At 41.5% G+C, this 25300-nt stretch overlaps 1 protein-coding gene across 1 annotated transcript in view; it reads left to right on the plus strand.

The window, feature by feature from the left end:
- The window catches only part of CNBD1 (cyclic nucleotide binding domain containing 1), a 222096-nt gene that overhangs the window by 109855 nt on the left and 86941 nt on the right, over positions 1 to 25300 (plus strand). The window contains exons 5-7 of the mRNA XM_061611552.1: positions 7529 to 7674; positions 15962 to 16113; positions 24253 to 24387. Coding sequence (XP_061467536.1) covers positions 7529 to 7674; positions 15962 to 16113; positions 24253 to 24387 — 433 coding nt within the window. The remainder of the gene's footprint in view (positions 1 to 7528; positions 7675 to 15961; positions 16114 to 24252; positions 24388 to 25300) is intronic.

The raw sequence follows: 25300 nt of genomic DNA on the forward strand, positions 1-25300 counted from the left end.
GCGAAACCGAAAGCGGCACCTCCTCTCACTCTCAGCATCCAGCGTCCAGTGTAGTAAACAGCGAGGGGGCGGCACAAACAGGTCCCACGAAGATGCGACCAACAGGAAAGTTCTCCCCAAGAAGCCAAAGGCAAAGGCGCCGAGAGGCAAATGCGGCCGACACAAGGCGGAACGAACAAAGGTCAACATGGCAGGACAGCGGGGGCTGCAGGGGCGCGCCCCTACCCCAGCAGCCATCGGAAAACCGCCGCAGCCAGCAACGCCATCTCCCGAAGATAGGCTGTGGCGCCAGGCCCGCCGAAGGGCCGCAGCCCACCCCCAGATCCGACCCGGCAAACAAGAAACGGCGGCGGTGGCAGCCCAGCGCAGGTGGAAGTCTCACATCGCATTTCTGATAGCTGGCGTCCAGGTCGGGTCCGAGGGTGACGGCATAAGAAGGGGGGAGGCTGCCCCGTATTTTCCAATGCATTGTAACCTCCAACAAGGGAGAAATTACCGTATAAAAGCCGTTCGTTGTGGAGCTCCCTCGCCCATAGCTGTTGCTCCTACCGCCATCTCATGCTGGACTTCTAACTCTGAGATCCCTGGCCATAACAAAAATTAAAAAAAATGACAGTACATGAAAACAAAATAAGGCACCAAAAAAGAAAAGTGAAACATAATTTGATTTTTTTAAAAACTTAACAATTTCTTTTCTAGTCTTTTCAAGCTGAGAGCATGTGTCACATTTTAGTCCAATGTGCATAAAAACAACTTGCAAAACTAACCAAATATCCCCACATTAATAAGTGTCTAAGAGATGGATTGATTCCATAATGGAAGCCACGGACTCAAACTTACAAGATCTGAACAGGGTGGTTTATAACAGATGCTATTGGAGGTTGCTGATTCATAGGGTTGCCATAATCGACTTGAAGGCATATAACAACAAACAAACAAAACTGAGGCCCCTTTAGAGCTCAAGGCTCAGGTTAAATGCCCCCCCCGGCTTGCCCCTGTCTAATAGCGAACTCAGGTGTTATGATTTATTTATTTATTTATTGCATTTGTATACTGCCCCATAGCCTAAGCTCTCTGGGCAGTTTACAACAAGTAAAAACATTAAAAACAAATATACAAATTTAAAAACACATTTTTAAAAAAAGCAATTTAAAGACACATGCTAAAATGCCTGGGAGAAGAAGAAAGTCTTGACCTGGCGCCGAAAAGATAACAGTGTTGGTGCCAGGCGCACCTCATCAAGGACATAATTCCATGATTTGGGGGCCACCACTGAGAAGGCCCTCTCCCTTGTTGCCAGACTCCCAGCTTCCCTCGGAGCGGGCATCCGGAGGAGGTCCTTGGATGCTGAGCATAGCGTATGGGTGGGTTTGTGTCAGGAGAGGCGTTCCATCAGGAATTGTGATCCTAAGCCATGTAAGGCTTTATAGGTTAAAACCAGCACCTTGAATCGAGCTTGGAAACATACAGGCAGCCAGTGCAAGCGGGCCAGAATCGGTTTTATGTGTTCAAACCATCTGGTCCCTGTTACCAATCTGGCTGCTGCATTTTGCACAAGCTGCAGCTTCCGAACCATCTTCAAAGGCAGCCCCATGTACAGCGCATTGCAGTAATCTAACTTGGAGGTTACCGGAGCATGGACAATTGAAGCCAGGTTATCCCTGTCCAGATAGGGACGTAGCTGGGCCACCAACTGAAGTTGGTAGAAGGCACTCCATGCCACCGAGGCTACCTGAGCCTCAAGTGACAGAGATGGTTCTAGGAAAACCCCCAAGCTACAGACCTTCTCCTTCAGGGGGAGTGCAACGCCATCCAGGACAGGTTGGACATCCACCATCCAGTCAGAAGAACCACCCACTAGCAGCATCTCAGTCTTGTCTGGATCGAGCCTCAGTTTATTAGCCCTCATCCAGTCCATTGTCGCAGCCAGGCACTGGTTCAGCACATTGACAGCCTCACCTGAAGAAGATGTTTTTAGATGTATAGTTTCTATTGGCCAAATTGCATACAAAAATATGTATATCAAGATTAGGAATGTGCTAGAATTCTGCCCAATTAGGATTTGGTACTGAATTTCCATTAATTAGCTTATTTGCTATTGTTACAGATTGTATTTTTATGTAGTGATTTTCCACGGCTATTTCTGAAAAGAGTTTTTTTTTCTAAATCCACCTTTAAAATACCAATATTAAGAATGATAATTTTATCATTTCCTTTCATTTACTGATATTTCATGATATTTCCTTCCAAAATATTGATATTAATACCAATATTTTTGTGAGGGAAAAAAACAGATTGGAAAAATCAGCAGCTAGAGGACAAAGAATGAACTTGATACCAACCTGCTGGGTCAATGGAATGTGTTTGTATCAGCACTGCCCAGCAGATCCCATCACTAAAAGATAAATGTGTACTCATGAATTTTGAGGAGGAATTTCTTAAAATAGCAAACTGATGCATGAAATTTATGGAAATAATGTAGTTCCATGTAGTGAACTATAGATTGGAAAAGTGAGAAACTTAAAAAAAAACTAAATTGAGATTTGCCCATCTTGACTGGTCCCCAAGACCTCCAATGAGCTTTACATCCTTCTTGTGCAACAGCTTAGAATCTAACTGAAATACGTGTTCGTGCTTCAAAACCATATAAGAAATGCATTAATGCATCTGATGGCCATTGTGAGAAGAGGAGGCTGGACTAGATGGGCCATTGCCCTGATCCAGCAGGCACTTCTTATGTTCTTATGCTTTCCTACCTTACCTATTGAAACTGCAGATAATCATATTTCTCTTATATGTTTTGTTTAGCTTTTAAAAATATCTGATTTGGATTCATGGAACTAGTATAATGAAATGTTGCTGCTGGGTGTGTTATTTATGTGCATAAAATTCAAGATCATGTTTTGGACAAGTAATCTTGCCTTGTTCCCCATTTGATATAATCTGCATTTATCATTTAGTATTCTTTATTCTTTTTGTGATCGTCTTATTCCTAATGTTAATTGCCAAGGGAGTGATACATAGTGCAAATAAGGCTAGGGACAGGGAACAAACTTATCTCATTCCTTTGCCTATGTTTTTTTCTTCTGACATACAGGCCTTTTTATTTACAGGGTGCTGTGCTAATGCTTCAGTATTATTATCTCCTTTTGGAGTTTTGCCCTGACAAAGAAAGCAATAATTCTGGCTTAATCATTTTTAACAAATAAAATATTGGATAGAAGCAAGAGAATTTCAAGAACTTGATATACTCAACCTTTGTCTCAACAGTGATGTTTGACAGTGCTAGGACCTGTAATTTTCTCTACCATTACCATAGTGTGGAATTGTGCCTTCATCTATTCAGATCTTATTTTATATATGGCTGGTTAGCTGTTCCAGTCTTCTGTTGACAGCCCCTCTAATTTGAGGGACAGTGTGGTTGCTAGTCAAAAGATAAAATGGCAAAAGGTTATGATGGCAAAACTCATTGCTATATTTCAGGGAAGAGAAAATTACTTACCTGTAATTGTTTTTTAGTTAAAAAATAAAATAAAACAGGCTAGACAGGCATTGCTAAGTGTTTTTCCTGCAAAATTTGCAATCTGATGTCACAGTGTCAAACTAAACAACTCAATGGGCATTTATGCCAAGCGTTTGTCTTCTTTACTTAATTCACATGATCTTTTAAAAACTAACTGGTGAAAAATGAACTTGTCCGGACACACAGGGGAGCTACAAAGTAGAAATGATTCTGGGATTAAGGAATCATTTAGGATTCACAAGCCGTGCTAGGACGAACCAGTGCTGGTGACTATGTGATTATATGTGTCAAAGGGTATCACAATTTTCTACATCCTTTCCCTGTTATAAAACATGTCAGTCTCCTTTTGTTTCACAAAAGTGTATTTTTTACCCACCTTTTTGGATTGGCTTTGGGGAACCAGGGATAAATTTTCAAAGGCTGAATAAATTTCACTTAATTAGTTTAAAACCTCATTTAGTTTTTGATTTTGTCTTCTTGTCTATCAGAGGAACATTTCTTATTCATACTCAGAGTAGACCCATTTAAATTGATGGATATAATTAACTTAGGTCCATTACTTTCAATGGCTCTACTCTGAGTAGAATTAAGTGGTCCCCGGGGAAATCAGGCAGGAGGTTCAGTATGTGTTGCAGCTTGTCCATTCCGAGAGCATAAGGGGAGCATATAATTTTTACTCATTTCACTCTGGTGGTGGTAGCTGCCTATAACTCTGCTATCTGATGTTTTTGAAGTGCTGCATAGTTGAGCTCTCCTATAACCAAATCCATTTCTCACCATTTCACAGTCTTCCATTCTATAGTCCCTGAGTGCCAGTTTAGTCTCTGGCCTTCCAAGACTCAAGGGATGGGGAGAGCATATTTGGGGTGCACATCCTATAATTGAAAAGCACTGTGGTATTTCAAGGGCTTTTTAAGAACAGCAAAAGTTGCCTTCTTGGCAGCTGGGAACTGTACAAGCTGTTCCTCCGAATTCTTTGGGAAATGTCCAGTTTAGAGTCCTAAATACTATAATTTGAAGTATTAAATTGCTACATTTTACCGCTTTCTCATTTTGATATTACTGCCATTATTCAGCTTTGAGCTGTCTCTGTTAGCTGAGCTGGCAGAATTCTACTGGGAGGAGGGCTCTACCCTCCAAAAATTCTCTTCAGCTAGGATGTCCATGGAAATTGTGAAGCCGTAAGTGGGCAGCTGGTGTTGGCAATAATGTGTCCTGATAGCTTTGCTGGGGGGGAGGATAGAAATACACCAAAAAAATTAAAATTCTGAGCAGTGCAGTTGCAGTGTATCCAGGTAGCCCCACTGTGTCTGTAAACATAAGAAGAGCCCTGCTGGATCACACCAAAGGTCCATGCACTTCAGCATACTGTTCTCACAATGGCCAGCCAGATGCCCATGGGAAGCCCCCAAGCAGGACAGGAGCACGATAGCATTCTTCGCATTGTGTTCCCCAGCAATTGGTATTTAGAGCCATCGTGCCTCTGTAGTAAGCGGCACCAACCTGTTGCCTCCACAGTGCATACTGAAATTATAAAGTTCATTATCTCTTTGTAACCATTTGTCCCGGCTCCCCCCTCCCCCCAGCAAGCTACTTTGTACGCTACAAAGTACTTTGCACAAACAAAGCAAACCTTGGCAGCTCACTCTCTCACTCTTTTTTTTATAAATGAAAAGCAGCTTTGAGAAGAGTCAATTTAAAGCAGAGAAATGGCTGGGGGGGGCAGAAGTGGTGCTTATTACTCTCCTGGCCAGCCATTGCCCACTAACAATCGCCTCTGTGGGCTTTCAGGTCTGTGATCAGGAAGCAGCTGAAGCTGAAGCAGTTTGCCATAAGTGAAAGGGCTACTTATCTCTGTCCACTAGTGGCTGATGCTCACAGGGGGTTTTTTTACACTGCAGTTTATTCCATTATTCTGACAGTTTCTTACCTGTTAATTTCCACATTATATTTGACCTTTCACACAACAAAAAAGCTAGCTTCGCAATTCTGGTGGAATGTAGTGGAAGTTTAGCGCTAATTTCAGTGACAAATGATACCACAAATAATCCATTAGCAAGCAACATTGCAGGAGTTTTCTGCTAGTTACAGCCGCTCACGTGACAGGCATCCCAGCATGCAGTGTGGAAGAGGGGGGAAATGAGCAGGATCCACCTTAAAACAGAGGGAGGAAATTAGCAGGAGCCACCTTAAACAGAGGGGGGAAATGAGGACTGGGGCCAAAGGATGGAGGTGTGTTATAAGTCAACCGGAGTTGCCACCGCCGCAACCATGAGCTCTGGTATAGTCCGAGACGGGGAAAGCAAGTGTAAAAGGAGCTATCAAGGCTGTTGAAGCTGGCACCGCCGCCCGTAGCCTCCAAAATAAAAATTAAGAATAAGGAGAGTCACCTCCGTGAGCTCCCGGCAGCCACAATAGCAGGCGCCGCCCTCCCAACCCCCAGGGCCACCTCCACGAGCCTAAAAATCCAAGTTGGGGGGAAATACACCAAACCCTCTAAAATGAATGGGGGGGAAGAAAAACTCTGCTCTGTTCATTGTAGCTCTGTGTGTGTGTGAAAGACTGTTGCATAAAATGCCGGTATAACAGGTACTGCAGTGTGAAGGGGTTTTAGAAATCGGGACAGAAGCGCTTCCTTTTTCATCAGTTGAACTAACGCAATCAGCCCCATGTGTGAAAACAGCCAGGGCCAGATAGGGCAGAAGGCATTGAGACCAGCAGTAAGTGGAGCTAGAGCCAATGACAGGCAGAGCCATCTCCTGACTGGTTAGAAGTAAGAAGGCAGGGCAGACTGAAGTTAGCGGGGCAGTGCACCATTCGACCAAATGGACCAGCCTCCACTGTCTCTATGACATTCCTAGCCTGCTTTCTCTGTTTTCCAGTAACAGCTTTCCAGGCAGCTAACACCCCCTCCCACCTATGGGTTTTGCTCCTGTGCTTTAAATTGCCCCTCCCTGAATCCACAGTTTGTTTAAAAAATGGTCTTCCAGGCTTGGTCCGTGTGGTTAAACCTTCAATCACACTTGCAGCGTATCATTACATTTGATATCAGTTTGCTGATAGATTGACCTATCTGCTTAATGGAATCATCACCAGAGCATTATAGCAGCCTATGTCCTGTAGCCTGTGTCCTATAACCCTGAGGTGCGGAGAAAGGAGATATAAAGCAAAGCATGGGTTGCACCTTGTCTTGGCTGACTCTTCCAGCCGTGGCAGCAGCTGTGTTTCTCAGAAGGCAGGGCTGCAGTGTTGCAGAGGGAAGCAGGGGTGGAATGAAGTCTGGTGCCATTCGTACCACCCATCACATTCGTCACAACCAGAATGACCCAGCCCATGATTTGCCTCAATGCTTTTCATAGTAGAAATGGGCAAATCTGTCAGTTTTGATTCCTCTCAGTATCTCATTTTTCCAGTTCAGTTCTCCCCACTTCTGTATCAGTTCATAATTTTTTTAATTCCTCACATTTTAGTGCCATTTTTCCCAATACACACAATTTTGTATGCAATTTTGCCTAATATAGACAATTTTGCAAAGCAATTTCCCCTAATGTTATGAATGCACCTTTGGATATTATTTTAACAAACATGTGCATTTTGTGCACACTTTAACCTAGCATATGCATTTTTGTATACATTACTTGGCTAGAGAATTGCATTGCAAAATTCAGAAAAATGCAAATTTTGAAAGTTGTCTGAGTTTTAATAGTTTGTTTGCATATTGTTTTGGAAAGTGCAAATTTGGTAGGCTCACCTTTAAACGTGATGTGAATTGAATTTCTTCCCCATCCCTACTTCATAGCAGACCTGCCTGGTTAATCCAAATCAATTTGTGAACTGCCCCCACCCTAACACACATTCCTTCCTCTTGGGCTCCTCACTACCTTCTTAAAGTTTCCAAGTTCAGACATCTGTACCTGGTGAATTTCTCCCTTCTGTGCAACTGTTGTATGGCAATATATATACAACTAGCGACATTCTGTCTTCTATGAAACTCTCTTTCTGCAGCCCAATTCTCAGATCTCCAGAAGAACATGAGACTGTATTTAAGACAATGAAAGTAATTCCGGACATCAGTGAACAGCTTTCTGATGCAGAGATGAGGCATCTCTGTACAACTGTCATAAGGGAATTCTGGGTGAAAGGAAGCACAGGTAGGATAAATACAGTCTGTTACTGTTATTTTTTTCTTAATAGTCTGCTGAACTGGATATACATTTTACATGTATTAATATGTTTGGGATGTCGTTACAGACTTCTTTTTTTCCATGATCAGCAATTGTAGGAAAAGCTCCTGACTTTCACATTGGATTTATAAATGTGCCTGGTTCCATCCCTCCGGTATCTTTTAGCCTAATTTTTCTTCATGTCACATTAACTTAAATCCCTGTTTCAGTTTTAAAGTCCCACTCCTCCCCCAAATATAAAGAGAATTGTCATTATACTGCTAGAAAGATGCATGTGAAAAACAGCTTAAAGGAAAGTGCAGATATCATATTTATTCCTTTGTGGTTAGATTCTGCAATTTTCTTTTACTCCTATGAGGTAATCTTCTTTCCCCGTGATTAAAACCTTTGGATTCATATAAATTAATCAGTTCCCTCCCTCCCTTCTGATCCGTCCCCAAACCCCCCTTTTCTATGGCCACATCTGCACTTTACATTTAAAGCATTTCTTACATATACTATTTTAACCACCATGGCTTCCCCAAACGAATCCTAGGAACCATAGTTTGTTAAAGTTGTGCAAGTTATTAGGAGTTCCCTATTCACCTCACACAGCTACAGTTCCCAGAATTCCCTGAGAGGAGAGATTGTTTTACTACTCTGGGAATTTTAGCTCTTCAAGGGGAATAGGGGTCTCCTACCAACTCTCAGAAAGCATGTTTTCCTTCTGCACTGTGCTGGAGAACAAGAATATGACATCTTTACCGCCTTCCCAGCTGCAGGAGGTGAAAGGCAGCCCTGACAAAGTACTTTTCTCCAAAGAAAAACATTTTGAGTTGTATACATTCCACTAGGCCAGTTAGAAGCTGAAAGAATGCATGGATGAGTTTCCCGCACGTGAGAGACACCTAGCTGCTTCCTGTGAATTCAGGAATATCAACAGGGAGGTGTGAATTCACATATTCTAGTGATGTTTTTGCCCATGCCTCAGGAAGATAATATTGAGGGGTTCAGATTTGCTGCTCCCTAAACTCCAGCCCACTGCTTGCGCTTACTAGATGGCAGAGATACATGCTCAACAAATAGATGCCTGTACTGATGTGGCAGCAATGATGATGAAGCACTCTGTGATGGGGAGAGCCCAGCTTCAAACTTCACACACATCTGTAACACAATATCAGGATTCCTCATGCTATCATTGTGGCAGGCAATAATCTCATGAGCACATTTATCCAGACAAAGGGAGTATCTCTCATAAATGTGGAAAGTTGAACCATTTTGCTGCAAAGATCGCCATCTCAAAATTTATCAGTCCATCTTAATACAAGAATTCAAAGGCAAAGATGGCTCTTAATGCAATTAATCCTTTTTCACACTCTGCAGATAATGGCTCATTTTCAGAGGGTGTTGAAGTCTTAACTACTGACAAACTCAGTGTAACATGCTTTTGTCATATGCCCATTGCGCAAGGCACAAACTGAACAAGGTGTTTCACCATGGCGCAATTCTCATACATGGACATGATCTGTAGCTTCTCATAAATACGAGTGCCTCAGTAAATGTTATGTCACAATAAACATATGGCATGTTCATTAACAGACCTACTTTTCAAGAAGCAAATGTGAAGTTTTATTCATATGGATCTCAACAGCCATTATCAGTACGTGGACAGTTCCAAACACAGCAGTTCCAGAATATCCAGACAACAGCTATTTTTTACATTGATGGCACTGACACCCTTCTCAGCTATGAAACAGCCATCACACTGCAGCTCATCTATATGGCCTGCAACATCCAGCCTACCTGTCTGGACCAGAATCTTCAGGCTCACACAAAGTTGTTGGTGACAAAGGGAAGCATACAGACTATCAGGTCAAGCTCCACATTGATGGCAAAGTCAAGCCTGCAGCTTTTCCACATAGACACATTCCTTTCCATGTGCTGGAATTAGAAGAAAAGGAATTGGGATGCCTGGAAGCACTGGATATAATTGAGAAGGTGGAAGGAACTACCCTATGGGTTTCACCAGTTGTAGTTGCCCTGAAATCCAAATAACCAGGAAAAATCAGACTCTTTTGCCCAACCAAGCCATAAAACAGGAACACCACATCACACCCACTGTAGATGATAACATTTCAGACCTAAATGGGGCAAGAATATTCCCCAAATATCACAGCTGGATATTACCAACTAGAGCTTCACTCTGAATCCAGATACATCACCATATTTACCACTCATGTTGGCCTTGGGCAGTACAAAAGACTGAGCTTTGGTATTTTGCTGCTGAAATCTTTCACAAAGTAATCCAAGAAACTCTGTTTAGGCTTCCTGGGTTACAAAGCCTCACTGATCACATCCATGTATTTGGGACAAGTCAAAAGGAACATGATGACAGACTTGAAGCAATTTTAAATCGCGTATAGCAGTACAATGTCACAATGAATCCTGAGAAGTCCGAATACAAGAAGCCTAAACTAGAGGGTTTTTTATTATGTTTTTCTTCGCATGGTATTTCTCCAGATCCAAAGAAAGTGGCATACAAGAAACTGCAGATCCACAGACTTCATTTGAACTCAGGAGCCTACTTGCATATTATGGTCATGTCGTCCTACTTCCCATGTCAACAGCTCTGAAACCACTTTTTCCAGGTAGTGGAGGGGCCCACATCAAAGATGTCCAGAGCATTTAAAATATTATGCTATGATGTAGCATTATGTGTACTGCTATGTAAAGACAATGTTCAGGCTTCAGGGACAGATTAATATAAGGTGCAGTTTGTTTAGTAGATCTGTTTGAGTTAGTAGGAAGCCAATGGAAGGTTTAGTGGGGAAAAAGGAGGGGTGTAATGTTGAAGAGTCTTGGCCATGCTTTATGTGCGTTCCAGTTCACCAGGATCTAGAGCAGTTCTAGTCCACATTCACACCATACATTTATTCTACTATTATTCCACTTTAAACAGTCATAGCTTCCCCCAGAGAATCCTGGGAACTGTGGTTTGTGAAGGGTGCTGAGAGTTGTTAGACTCCTATTTCCTAACAGAACTACAATTCTCAGAGTGGCCAGTCCCTCTTCCTAGGGAACTCTGGGAATTGTAACTCTGTGAGGAGTGTCCTAAAAACTCTCAGCAAACTTAACAAGCTACACATCCCAGGAATCTTTGGGGGAAGCCATGACTGCTTAAAGTTGAATAATAGTGGAATAAATGTATGGTGTGAATGTGGCACTAGTTCAGGTCTTATGCAAAAGCTCTAGAAACCAGACCGTGTGGTAGCTGAAACATAGATGTCTGGTAGGCTTTTTCTCACATATAATATTTGTTTGAGTGTGTTCTAAATAAAGTGTTTTGGTCACTATCCTTTGTGCAAGGAGTCCATGTCAAATCTTTCCTCCTCTTTGTGCTGCTGCTGCTGCTGCTGCTGCAAGTAGGCAGTGAGCAAGGAAAAGGAGCAATAACCTTAGATACACCTTCTCTCTCTCTTGGAAGTGGTGCTGAGTGGGCTTGGAGGGGGAGACACACATGAATAGGCAGGAGGAGGTGGGCCCTCTGAGGGAAGGGTGAACAATGAAAGCACCCAGTCTGTGTCTGTGTTGAAGTTGCTTGTTAATATGTCTTTAAACCTTTTTTTAAAGATGTTTTTAAAACCTTTTAAAAATGTTTTTAAAGATGTTTTGTTTTAATATATTTTAAAGTCTGTTTTTATGATTTTTAAAGTGTTTTTAGTGCTTTAGTTTGCCACCCTGGGCTCCTGCTGGGAGGAAGGGTGTAATATAAATCAAATAAATAAATAATCTTGCCCAAGGCCTCCGCTTCCTCACCAGACTGACCCCATATATGTGGAGGGCCAGTCTAACGTAAAGTGAATTGAGCCAGTTATTTCCCCCTTTTCTCTTTATGCATTGCAATTTCATTCACACTGTGCAACTGTTTGCCTTCTTAAAATTATTGTCAGTGGTCTCAGCCCACCTCTACCCCCACCATAGTCTATCAAGGTCATTCAGAATTCCTAAAGGACAATTCAAACCCAAGATCCTCCGGGATGAGCAAGTTTTAATAGGTGGATCTTGGGCTGTCCTGGCTCAGCTGATGCTATGGCAGTGTAGCTCCCTCACCTTGGTTGGGCCAGGGCTATGCTGGCTCATCTGGGGCTCAGCTGGTGGAACTTTAGCCAGCAGAACTTACACCAGGTAAATCCCCCCAAAAGGGGTGTTTGAGGGGTAGGAGGAGGGCAGGACGGGAAAAGTAGAAACTTACACCTATCCCAAGCCTCTTTCAGTTCAGTCATGTGACCTGACAGCCCAGTGGAACTTACACTGTCAAAAAGGGTGGTGTAAGTCAAATTCTATTTAAAGGCTTGTTTTCCCTCTGCCAGGCTGGTACTGGCTCCTGAAAGGAGTATGGAATAGGGATAATTGACTCCATCTTAATTTAAGCTGGTGTAAATTTCGCTGGCTTACTTACAATTTTTCTGTCTGTCTGTCTTTTGTGGTCTCCTATAAGTGTGTCTCGAGTCTTGTATGCCATCTTTGTTAATTCAAGGTGTTTATCATTCAACAAGGATTACAGTACATACCAACACTTCCACCAGTATCATTTCAGTCTGAATCCATCAAAAGATGTTCATTCTTAAGACTGTGCTGATCCTTTACCTTTACTAGAAACAAGTCACCTAAAGGGAATATAGTAACTGAAGGACATGTTATTAATAGATCGAATTGTAAACTAAGCAGGGAGGGACTCTATTAGCATAAATTAAGATGAGATAATAAAAAGGACAATTTTAAGGTCAAACATTTCACCTGAGTTGATAGTGATGAAAACTGGCATCTTTCTTGCATGGGTGTATGTTTGGGAAAACAAAATGACTCTGTACAAGTCTCCTTTGGTATCTTGGCCACTGGGACAGTCCTGCTCTGTTGGATTAGGTGCTCTGTTGACAATATACATTTAGCTAAAATCATAGTATGGCAGGGAAGAAAGAGGTTCAAAATTGCTGAGTGCCAATGTGTGCATGAGATAAAAGCTAATCTTAATGACTCAGTCTGTCACATCATGCCTTTAAAGAAAAAGCTGCTTTGCATCAATGTTCAATCTTTTCCAGTTCTTCGAACCTGGTTAAGCAATATTTTCAATCGCATCTGATTCAACAAACTAAAAATAAAATGCAAAATTGGTTTTTGACTAAGTAAAACTGACTTGATAAAAATAATACATGCCAGACAAGTCTTTAATCTCCCAAGATCATTTTACAGACAGAGCTTTAGGAAAGGCAAAATGTATGAAAAAATGGGGTTGTGTTGTTGTAATAATATTGTGTAATAAGGCCCTTCATTTGTTTCTTAGATATCTTTTTGAAATGCCAGAGGCAATAGTTTTCTGATTTGTTTTGCAACCAGCAGAGAGGTCTTGCATTCATTAAATCTGACAGACTAATGTCATGGTAAGAAGTTCACAACTGGGTCTAAACCAGACCTCATTTCACAGATTGAAATTGTGACAATGCTTTTAACATGCACCCTCTTGTATTACCCATTTTCCCCTTAACATTATAATATTGCTTTATGAGCATTGTGCTATATTCTCTTACTCTGCAATTCTCCATTCATTTACAATTATATAAGGAATTGTCATACAGTCTGTTACCAGCCATTCAAATGAACCTCGCAAACATGTGAAATTGTGGATGACTTAGAACTGTAGCATTCACAAGTGAGTTCTTAAGTGCACATATATAAGAGACATGATACATGCCCCTGCAAGAGATTTCACTTTTACTGACCCTGGGAAAGGGGGGTGCTGATCCCTAAGGAGTGACATCTCCAGCAACTCATACTAATGCAATTTTAACAAGGTACCCTCAAGAGGGGAAGAACATGGACAGTGGTTTATTTGTAACAGGTTCAAGGAAATTCAGATTGTTCTTGTAAAAAGGACTGTGGCTTTTTTTAAAAAAAAATGAAGAATTTTAAGGAAATTTATTTAACGGATAAACAATATTAGTAATTCTAAATCCCATGCAAATATGTTCATGATACGGCTTACAATTCTGGTGCATTGGGGGAACCTCATACCTTTCTTATCCCTTTTCCTAACACTTCTTAACTTTTAACCACTGCCCCTTTTGGAGTTTTTTTTTTTTAAGGTGGAGGCTCCAGCAGAATGGCAACAACTGTACAGCTCTAACCTCTTGCTGTTCTTCCTTCCCAGAGTGTCTCTGGGAAGATCCACCACGTTGCTGAACTTGCCACTGAATGTCTAAAAAAACCAGTAAAGTACATTAAGACAAAACAGTAAGAAGGACCCCTCCCTGCATTGAAGTAGTAAGCTCCCTTCAATACCCCTTGTCAGAATTGAAATTACCATCTTTCCTTTGCCATCTGTAGCCTATAACAGCCTTTCCCAAACTGGTGCCTTCCAGATGTTTTGGACAACCAGTCTCATTATCCCTGGCAATTGGCCATGCTAGCTGGGACTGATGGGAGTTGCAGTCTAAAACATCTGGAGGTAACTAGGTTGGCGAAGGCTAGTCTATAAGACTGCAGGGTTGTATCTAGTGTGTAGGGTGAATCAAAGATGTACCTTTGTTTTTAATTACTGGTCATTCTACACACACCCCATCAGTTCACAGATGAAAACAGGGACACGCTCATAACATCATTATTCTCATCCTCCCTGCTTGAGGCCCCCAATTCCCTTTCTACTCCACCTGATGTGTGCAATACTTATTTATTTACTTTGCAATAGCCTGTCTGCAATTGTTTGTTTGTTTAAAGATAGCTTAGGTAAAACACTATTCATAGGGTCGCCATAAGTCAGGATCGACCTGAAGGCAGTCCGTAGCCATAGGTAAACACAATTGCCCTATGATCTATCATTAATGGTTCACACTGAACCTCACTGGTGCATGACAGAGCAGACTGCTGCATGATGCATTAGTATACATGCCTATGCATTTATATGTATGTGTACTAGAGACAAGATGCATCCATGTACCACTGAGGACTTCTAGGAGACTCTGGAGAAAGACTTGAACTGAGAACAATGACACCTCTAGTGACTCGCACAACAGGATTTTAACAACACTACCGTAAAAGACAAAAAAAGGGGGGGTCACAAGAGGGACAGTGACAGGGAATTTAAAAAAGGATATGTCCATGGTAAATAGGGAGAGTTGGAGCACAGATATATGATTCTATGTACCTGAACAAGAAATGAGGCAAAGTGGCTGATATCCTGAGCCCCACACACATGAGATCTTCATGCAGACTTGGGGGCTTCATGTTTTTCCCATTTCATCCTCCCTGCCTGATAAACCATGCTTTAAAATTAAAACAGAGTTTGAAGCTCACTGTGATGGGAATATTGAATTGGAAAGGCCACATAGTGCTTGGGCACCTTGTTGAATCAAAGTCAATACTTTCACATTTGCACGTGCATGAACAGTGTATTTTTCTAGGCTCACACAATGCGTGGCCCATCAGGCCAAGCACAACCCTCCAGCCATGTATGGCAGCCTACCAGGGAATTGATGTCTCTAGTTTTTCTGCCTGGCTGAGACTGCCAAAATGGAAAGTGCTGAGAATTTGGCAGGCTATAGTATGTGGCTGATGGACTGCAGCCAGCTTGGGTGACATGATATGTAGGTCTAGACTACACCTTACCATATTGTGGGTCATATGAGCATAATTCAGATTAGGGGTGGGGAGCCTCTGGCCTGGTGTAAAAGTAGCCCCCAAGGCCTCTCTGTTTGGCCCTCAGGACTCTGCCCATGCAATGCTCTGTGCCCTCCTGGAGTGTTTTCACTTGGCTGGAATGAGTCCTTCATGTTTATACCAGGATGGAGGATGGATAGGTGTGTATGGAAACTTGTAACTGTTGCATGGCTGGAATGTAGTCTAATTTACAAACATAATTGTTGCATCCATTGCTTCATCGGCTTTTCTCTCTGCCACACCCATTTTTGCCTCTGGCCACACCCACCACTAGCATGCAGCCACCTGAAGGTTGCCCATGAGGAAATATGGACCACACTCCGAAAAGGATTTCCCACCATTGATTTAGATGGTGAGTCCCCAAATCATGCATATGTAAGTTCTTATTTTGGAAGCAAGAGTAGGAAGATTAAGTATTACAAAAATGTTTAACTATGTTGATAAAATTACAAATGTAGCTTTATTATAATTAGTTATATCATGCTGTGGACATGCCCAGTTTTTTTCCTGTGATAGTCTGAGAAATTGTCTGTTGTTAATTAATTAATTTATTTTTGAATTCCAGTGGATGGAAGCCAAGCGTTCTATGCAATACTCAAAGGCTCTGTTAGAACACTGACAAAATATTACAAAAAGATGATTGGAGGAGGTTTCGTTTCAGGTCATGTTCAGTGGACCAGTTCATCTGAACTATCTCCGTCAGCTCCCCAAATGTTGGTAAGTTATTATAACAGAGGCACCGCCATGAAGCAAGTAACTGGGATGGCTAATTGGACACTTAGAACTTTTATTTGCTATGTTCAAGGGAAACAGTAAATATGTATACAAGTATAAAATGCCTTTGCAACTTACTAGTGGATTTTTTTAAAGCAATATTTAAGCTAACGTGTCATGTCTTACTTTGGTAAAATCCCTGACCTTTATTTAATACATTTATATCCCACTTTTCTTCTATCATGAAACTCAAGGAAGCATATATTTCCTGTCACTGACCTCATCCAGATCGATTTAGTATTAGCAAGGTGGCTCAGTCATGTACCCTTAGACCAGCCTTTCCCAACTAGTGGGCCACCAGATGTTGTTGAACCACAATTCCCATCTTTTCTGACCAATGACAATGCTGGCTGAGGCTGATGGGAGTTGTGGTCCAACAACATCTGGTGGCCCACTAGTTGGGAAAGGCTGCCTTAGACTATTCCCTGGGATTTAGTTGGGCTGCTTAAATTCTCTTGACTGCAATAGGATCTAAACTCTAACTACATATGTGTCCAGCCAAAGTGGGGTATTGTTTGTGAGAACCATAACTGTAGTCCTAAATATTCATGTAAGAATAGGAATCAGTCAGCCAGTGAGTGAAAGCAAATCTAAATCCAAATCCAGTAAGTGGTTCAGAAAGCTTTGGTTTCCCCTTCCCCCCAAGAGCTGCCTTGGGCTACTTTGGGAGGAAGAGCAGGGTGGCGGACAAATCAAACAGCCACAACATCTGAACCTGAAATCTCTTGGATGCCTTGAACCCAAACTGGAGCTGAATCACAACAACTGGGAATCAATTCAAAACAAGTGGTTCATTAATGAGAGAGAGAGTATTTCATGGCTGTCATGAAAGGCCTCTTTCTCCTCCAGAGGCAGGCAAAAAGACTAATACCCAATTCATACTGTGGGGATCTGTATAGACAGGGTGTGGGGAACCTTTGGCCCTCCAGCTGTTGCTGAACTACAACTCCCATCATCCCTGGCCATTGGCAATGCATGCTGGGGCTGATGGGAGTTGTCATTCAACAATATCTAGAGGACCAAAGGTTCCCCAATCCTGGTATCATGTTTCATGTCCATTGGCCCTATTTCTCTACCCTCTAGCTCCATGTATAAACTATTCCTGTGTGCCCAGGACTTAATGCATGCACATAGGCTCTCTCAGTATCATTGCAGACCCTAGGAGTGTTCACATGTTACATTCAAAGAGTGTACAGTCTGTGTACACAATAGTCAATTGATAAAAATTAGCAAGTGTACCCTCTTTCACACAAACACTTGTCCATGTGTTGAGATGGTTTGTATCTGTGTTCAGTGTAATGTGCCTCCCTTTCTTCTTAATATCTCCTTCACCCTTTCCTCATCCTTCTCAGGCAGTGCCCACCATAGTGTTGTGGTTGTTTTTATGTTCTACAGCGAGTGTGCTGCTGTAGGAATGGCAGGGAGTTACACCTGCCCTCTTCAGTTTTCAGAGTGCTACTGGAAAAAAAGAAACAAAAATTAGTTAAAGGGTCTGATGGCCATTGTAACAGACTTTGGGGGCACTCAAGTGTTCTGGCCCTAGCAGTGCCACTGGTTGAGCTACAGCTCCCATCATCCCTGGCCATTGGCCATGCTGGCTAGGGCTGGTGAAAGTTGGAGTCTAACTGGAGGGCTACAGGTTTTCCATCTCTTTAATACAATTGATAGGAGATGAGAGCATGGAAGCTATAGAGCAAATTGTGTTTTGCACAAGACTTGTTTTTGAGTCATCTGGTATATCTGTTGAAAGCTGCTCTTTCCTGTCTTCCTTTGTGAGCTGAATTGCTCTGATTGGCATGAAGAAGTTGGAGGAAGTTGTTTGATTTTTGTGTGGTTGGTGTTGTCATTTACAATCACAGATAATAAGCTTACATCAACCAGCTGGAATTGATGCCACTAGGCTTACCTTTCAAGCATTTAAAGCTATTGTGTCTCGTGCAGGGTTTCCTCCAAACAAACAACGAATGAATTCCAAACGCCTCTAGGATCCAGAAGTAAATGGCAAACAAAAAGAGGGTCTTTGAGAATTCCTCCTGCTAGCTCACCAAAATAACATAGCTGACCTTGGGCAAAGAAAAAAAGATTAATTCTCCTTTTTATTCTTTCTGTCTAAATTGGATCTTTCTTACAGCTTGCGAGAGAGGTGTACCAGAGCTGTTTTCTGTGAACGGAAAGAAAACCCCATTTTTAATGCATTTCTTGGTGACAGCTTTTGCTGAAGTTTTTGTCACTGTAGGCTAAGCATAATATTAGTTATACAATCCACCCACAGTATACTGCATTTAATTGTCTAAATGAGAATGAACATTGTTCTGGGCAACTATTTTATTCATACTTAAGGCTGACAGAACTTGAGATGAAATTATCCTAGATAACTGTCAAGCAAAGGGAACAACACAAACTCGTGTGTGCATGCACACACACAAACATGGTTTCCTGGCATTTGTCGTGTATTTGGTGTTTGAACGTGAGCAGATCTTTCATAACTAGCAAATTTTCAGTAATTTCTACTTCCTACAAATGCAAGGAAAAAGACCAAAGTGCATACTCATCCTTTCTCAAATTTTGCTTTGTCACTTCATTACCTCTCAAGAGTGGATTTTGTTTGCTTAAAAAAAGAAACATTCTATGTCAAGATTGCTTGTATACTGTGTTCCAGCCTGCAACAGTCTTCCAAACAACTTATGACCTCCAGGATGTGGACTCTAATGGGAATGTTGACAGGTATATATTTGGTATGGAAACACTGAAGCCCTTATATATAGCAAACAATTTCCTTTCCTTGGCATTTTCACTAGTGCCATATCTAATACTATACGTCAGGAGTGGCTAATCTGTGCCTAGACATGGAAGGATCTGTCCATTTCAGTTCCCTCAGTTTCTCACTTTTCCAGTCTTAAGTTTTCCAATCTTAAATTCAGTTTTCCACATTTTTGCAGCAATTTGTGACCTTTTTTTAAGCGCTCGTGAAAATTCATCAGCATGTTAGTGTGAATTTTTCCTAAGGGACACATTTTTGTATGCAGTTTTGACTAACGTACACATTTTTTGCAAGCAATGTCCCCTAATAAAATTATTTTCACTAGTATATTAATTTTTATGCACACTTTCCCCTAATATATGCATTTTTGTAAACTTTGGTTAGAGAATTGCATTGCAAAATTTGGATAACTTTAGAGTTTGAAGGATGGTTGTGTTTTGATTTTCATATTGTTTCAGAAAGTACAAATTCGACAGATTTGCCTCTCCCATCCTTCCTGTCCCCCTCCCCCTGAAATTGTTGAGCTACAGATCACTTCATCTCTTGCTGTTGGCCATGGTGGCTGGCAGGGCCGGCTCCAGGCATGCAGGGGCCCTTGGGCATCAGCTTGCCCTGGCCCCCCAGTGTGTGTATGTGTGCACGCACATATGTGTGCACACGTGCACCCCCACAGCCCCCCCGCACCCCCCCACAGCCCCCTACCTGTCTAGTCTTTACCATTGCCCTTAATGAAGATGGCGGCCGTGGTTTCCCTAAGGGGAATGAAGCCTCCGCTGCCATCTTTGTTGATGGCACATGTGCATGCTACGCGCACACATCTCTGCCATCAACTAACATGGTGGCAGCGGCTTCAGTACCTTAGGGAAGCTGCAGCCGCCATCTTCATTAAGGGCAATGCTAAAAAGCCGGCTGACAGGTAAGTGGGGGGCGTGGGGGGCACGGATCATGGAAGGGGAGCGGAGGGCCCCTCAGGGGTTCCTGTAGCTCTGGGGCCCTCGGGCAAGTGCCCACCTGGCCGCCCTTTAGAACTGGCCCTGGTGGCTGGGGCTGACAGCAGTTGTAATTTAACAACATTTGGAGGGCCACAGGCTAGCCACTCTTGCTTTAAGTATTCTATAGAACCTCTGTGGTCTGCCTGGTCCTGCATAATTACTTCAGTGAAGTTATAGGGTCCAATCAAAAAGATTTCTTTAACCCTTTGGCAAGTTGTCTTAGAGGTCTGGAGCATTCTTTCAACATTTGTATTAAAAAGAGTAACGGGATAATGGCTGACTGCATGCCCAGAAGACAGCAGTGCAACATCAGTGTGTTTGTCATGATTTGATGAGGATTTTTAGCAACAGTGGCCCTGTTGGAATGTCACAGTTAACTGTAGTTAATGGTTTATTGTGAACACACTTATGTGGGTTGTTTGTCTCCTTCCATCTAGCTTTTGGAGAAAAAACAAATCACGACCCCTGGCTTAGTGTTGCATCTAAAACAGGGATTGTGATTTGTTTTGCCCTCAACAAACCACAATCACCAAGCCAAGAACAAACTTTGGCTACAGATTGTGCTTTGTAGGGAGGAAAACAAACCACAGTCCCCAATCCAGACATTATGCTAAGGCAGGGATCCTGGTATGCTTCTCCCCATTCATGCTGGAAGGAAACGAAGTGGTTTACTGCAACATAAAAATGAGGCTATAGGTGCATAATTCTTTGTTTTTAGGGGGTGTAGATGCTGCAGTCACAGTGCTATCACATGGACTCTTCTAGTGAAATCTGCTCTTGCTCTCCTTCAGTTGTGTAGGTGCAATTTTTCAGCCTTAACCACACAGGCATCGAAGTGAATGGCCCATGGTCCAGACCATTTATCTTTCTTGTCTAGCATTAGCAACAGCCTTGTATTTCTTGAGTGAAACAAATAATAATCAGATACTAGTCTGATCAAATAAAAAAGTCATCATGACACACTGAGCAACCTAGGTACAGGAAGCTTATTCTTACTTCAATAGAAGTAAATCCTATTGAAATTAGTGCAGCATACATATGAGCCAATAGATGCAGGACTGAGGTGTCAGACACAATATATCTGAAGGCAATGTAATCTAAAGACCTTTTTTCTGTTTGTAGAAATGTTGATCTATTATGCACATTAATTAAATGTTGGGGACAACACAGTAGCTACATGGTGCCTCAATGTGCATCCTGTAAGATAATAAAGCCAAATTAGGAAGAAAGGAGAGGAAAATAATTCTTAGGAAACACTGTAAATCAGTTAGGCACAGAAAGAAGAACAATAAAACCTGACAATAAATTAATTATTAGACAGGAACATGTCTGAAAACATTAGATATGTAAGTAATTCAGCCCTCGAATGTCCTTCTAAAAAGTGAATCACTCTCCTTATTTTGAAAGTTTTCAAAGTTTTCAAATTTGACTGCATGGAAAATGGTTCCAGGGGCCCATTCGGCACTCTTCTCTGATTGCAGTGGGAAATCTTAGAAGGCAGCTCAGTGGCCTTTGGACAGAAAGAATCCATTTTGGAAATGGGTTTCTTCATGAGGGGTCTCTGATAAATTGCAATGTGGGTGAGGGGGAAGGAAAGGAAGTCTCCTTGTCTCCACTTGTCATTGTATCCATTCTAGGGTTGCCAGATCAGAAGCATCCTAAACCCTGAGATTTCAAGGATGGGCCCTAGTGATGTCATGGGGGCAGGCCCTAGTGATGTCATAGGGGGTGGGCCCTAATGATGTCATTAAACATGATACATTAAGCATCAACCACAGTTGCTTGGAGCATAACAAAAAAAATCCTCTGATTGGAAATTAATATAGAAATCTTAGTTAAATGAGGTTGTTTCCAGGTCCAGCTGAAGTGATGGGATCATTCCTTCTCACCTGCTTAGAGAGCTTTGATAAAGGAACATTTAATCTAGCCTACTTGCTTCTGGCAAGAAGGGTTGAAGTGCCCTCAGACCAAGCCAGTCACCAGAAGGCCATTGTAGGAAGAAAGGAGCCTAGTGTTGTGGAGATGTTAGATGGGAGCACTCAGATGGATGCCCCTGAATGCTGCCATTCTAAACACACTTACTAAGGGACTAAGCCCCATAGAACTCAACAGGACTTACTTCTGAGTAGATATTAGGATTGTGCTGATGGTAAGGCTTGACTAGAGATCCTCTGCAACAACATCTATATCAAAGCAGGGTTGACAACCCCCTACCTGGAATGCCCTGCCTGCCTTTTAACATGGCTGCTCCAAACCTCTTTACAGACTTGACCCTTCACTGCAAAGAGAGGATTGAGAAATGAGTAAGAGTTAAGAAGATTCTCTACTCTTTCCTGCCTACTCTGTGGGCTGCTATAAACTCACTTTGACAGATAATCCAATTCCAGTGAGTAATAATTGACAGAGGGAAAACGCACATGGTTTGGTCTACCTTCACAGGCAGTAGATTGGGAACAACAGCAATTGAAGCCAAACTTCCCAGTATGTGAATTCTCTTTGAACACTATTGGACAAGAAACAAGCCATCATGCAAACAACACGGTGCATCATCAACAAGGGGGTTGAGCTCACCACATGGAACCACTGTTGTTGCTTCTGTGGATATAAGGGAGTAAAGTCAGAGGTAAATGAAATGCAAATAAAAAAAGAAAAACAAAAGACGATGATTTCCTAAATGCAATACCCTACCAACCACAAAGATTTGTATGAGTAAGACAGAAAACTCAGCATCCTCCAACCACTCAGGGTTACTAACCAAAACTAAAAAAATCCTGGCAGGCAGTCAGCCAAGGTCACAGAAATCCCCATGCAGCACAACCTGATCCAGGAACTGCAGTTAGTGCAGAATGCTGCAGCATAATTGCTGACATGAGTGAGACCCTCTCAGCACATAATACCTCTGCTCTGAAATCTGTACTGGTTGCCAATTTGCTACCAGGCCAAGTTCAAGGTGTGTTTTCCATGTTACAGGTTCCACATAGTACTTGTTCTGCTGTTGTGAGAAATCTATCCTTTAGTATGGCAGTACCTACACTTTGGAACTCCCTGCCTATTTACATTAGGCAGGAGCTTCATTATACTCATTTTGGCACCTGCTGAAAACATTTTTGTTTAGGCAAGCCTACCCAGGCATATAGAAGCTGTTGTGTTCTTTACCCGTTTTTAACTAATTGTTGGTTTTATTGTTTTGAATGTTTTAAAATACCAATCTTTAACTGTTTCTGCCAATGATTTCATTGTTTTAATTCCTTCTATAAATGGCTTTGAGGTTTTTTTTTTTTACAAAAAAGTGGTATATAAATATTGTAAATAAAATGTATACATAAATTTCAGAGTCATTGTGGCCCTTGGGTCTCTTTCCTCTTTTAGTCCAAAAGAATCTGCCTTATACCAAGTCAGTTCATTTGATACCAGCCAGCTCAGCTCCGATGACATGGACTAGCATTGGCTTTCCAGGATTCCAGGCAATAGTCTCTTCCAGAAATTGAATTTTGAAACTTTGCATGCAAAGCATGTGCCATACCACTGACCTACAGCCCTGTTTAAAAAAGTATCTTTTAAAATTGTTCTTTTCAATTCACTAATGAATGCACAGCATTCTAGGGCAGATCCACACCATACACTTAAAGTGCATTCAACATACATTTGAAGCACATGAATCGCTACACAGAATCATGAGAACTGTAGTTTGTTAAGGGTGGTGGGAACTACAACTATGAGGGGGAAACTACACTACCCAGAATACTTTGGGGAAGTCATGCACTTTAAATGCAAGTTGGATGTGCTTTAAATGTATTATGTAGATCTGCATTACTTCATATATTTTGCCTGCATATACATCATTTTAATTAAAATTTAAAATGGAAATAAGCTACAAAGTTTACTGGGTGGCCATGGGCTACACACCATCTCTCAGCCTAATCTGCCCCTCAGGGTGAAAACAACAGAGGTAGACTATGACCACCCCAAGGAAGAAGGGCACACTTAGAATGTAGAGGAAATAATAATTTGTAAATAATAATTTACAACTATAGTGTGAAATCAATTACATATCAAGATATGGTATGAAGAAATATTTATATAAGCATGACTGTCAAAGATGTTTATTATTTACACAACCTGTAAAGATATTTATAGTGCAATCCTATGCATGTTTACTCAGAAGCAAGTCCCAATGTATTCAATGGGGCTTACTCAGACAGGGAAGCATGCACAGGACTGCAATTAATACCGAATAATGTTTTATGTTGTATCATTCTCCTAATTAAAAGGAAATGGGATGCTAGATGTTACTTAGTTTCTTTTTTCTTCTCAAATTTATTATTGAAGTTTGGGATAGGAACTTGCTTTGGGACTTTGGTGCCGCTCCCTCCAAAGATGCATCACAATGTGCTAACAATCGTTACTGAGGAAAACTGTGACTTTCTCAAAATCTCATCTACAGATTATTTAAGAGTGAAAGAGGTAAGCAAGCTTTTAAAAGTCTAAAGTGCACTTGGAAAGAACAAAAAAACAGTTTTAAGATATACTGCTTTAAAAAACATATAATGCCATTATGTATGACCTGCTATCTTTTTTAAGCTCCTTGTCTTGTTTCAAGTGGCTGCAGTGGAAAGTTCTCAAGGTACAGTTCTGGATAAAATCCTGATTGTAACCTACCAAGATGAACACAGTCCAACAGCCATGTATTAGCCTGCCGGGTGCTTGACAGGATTTCCTAATTTCTTTAGACCTGGACAGGGAGGAATTATGGTAGGCTGCCATTCATGGCTTGTGGGCTGCATTCAGATAGGAACAAAGGAAGCTCTCTTATACTGAGTCAAAAACCAAGTCCATCTAGCTCAGTATTGCCTTTACTGACTGGCACCTGCTCTTCAGGATTTCAGGCAGGAGATTTCCCCAGCCCTACCTGAAGATGTCAGGGACTAAACCTGGGATCTTTTGCATGCAAAACAAATGCTCTACCAATAAGTAATGGCCCTTCTCCAAAGGACTGGTAAGTCCTAAGTTGTGCAGGCCTCCATTAAATGCAATATGAACATTTTGATGTTCAAAACATTGCTTTGAATTATAATATATAATATATAATATAATAGGTTTATAATCTATTTTTTTATCATTAATTTTTATTCAAATTTTCAAAGACGAAAAAACAAAACAAAAACAATTAAACAATAAAATAAAATGTCGACTTCCGATTTGTCGCAGATCAGTTATAGGTCTAGAATATATAACAATCCTATATCTAAAATTATATTATAAAATCACTTTCCTCCAGTAATTATCTTAATTAATCATCAAATCTCATAAACATTATTTTATTCTTTCCACAAAAAGTCAAAGAGAGGTTTCAATTTCTTGAAAGATATATCTTTCA

The sequence above is a fragment of the Rhineura floridana genome, chromosome 1 (genome assembly GCF_030035675.1).
Source record: "Rhineura floridana isolate rRhiFlo1 chromosome 1, rRhiFlo1.hap2, whole genome shotgun sequence".
In the NCBI taxonomy this organism is placed as follows: Eukaryota; Metazoa; Chordata; class Lepidosauria; order Squamata; family Rhineuridae; genus Rhineura; species Rhineura floridana.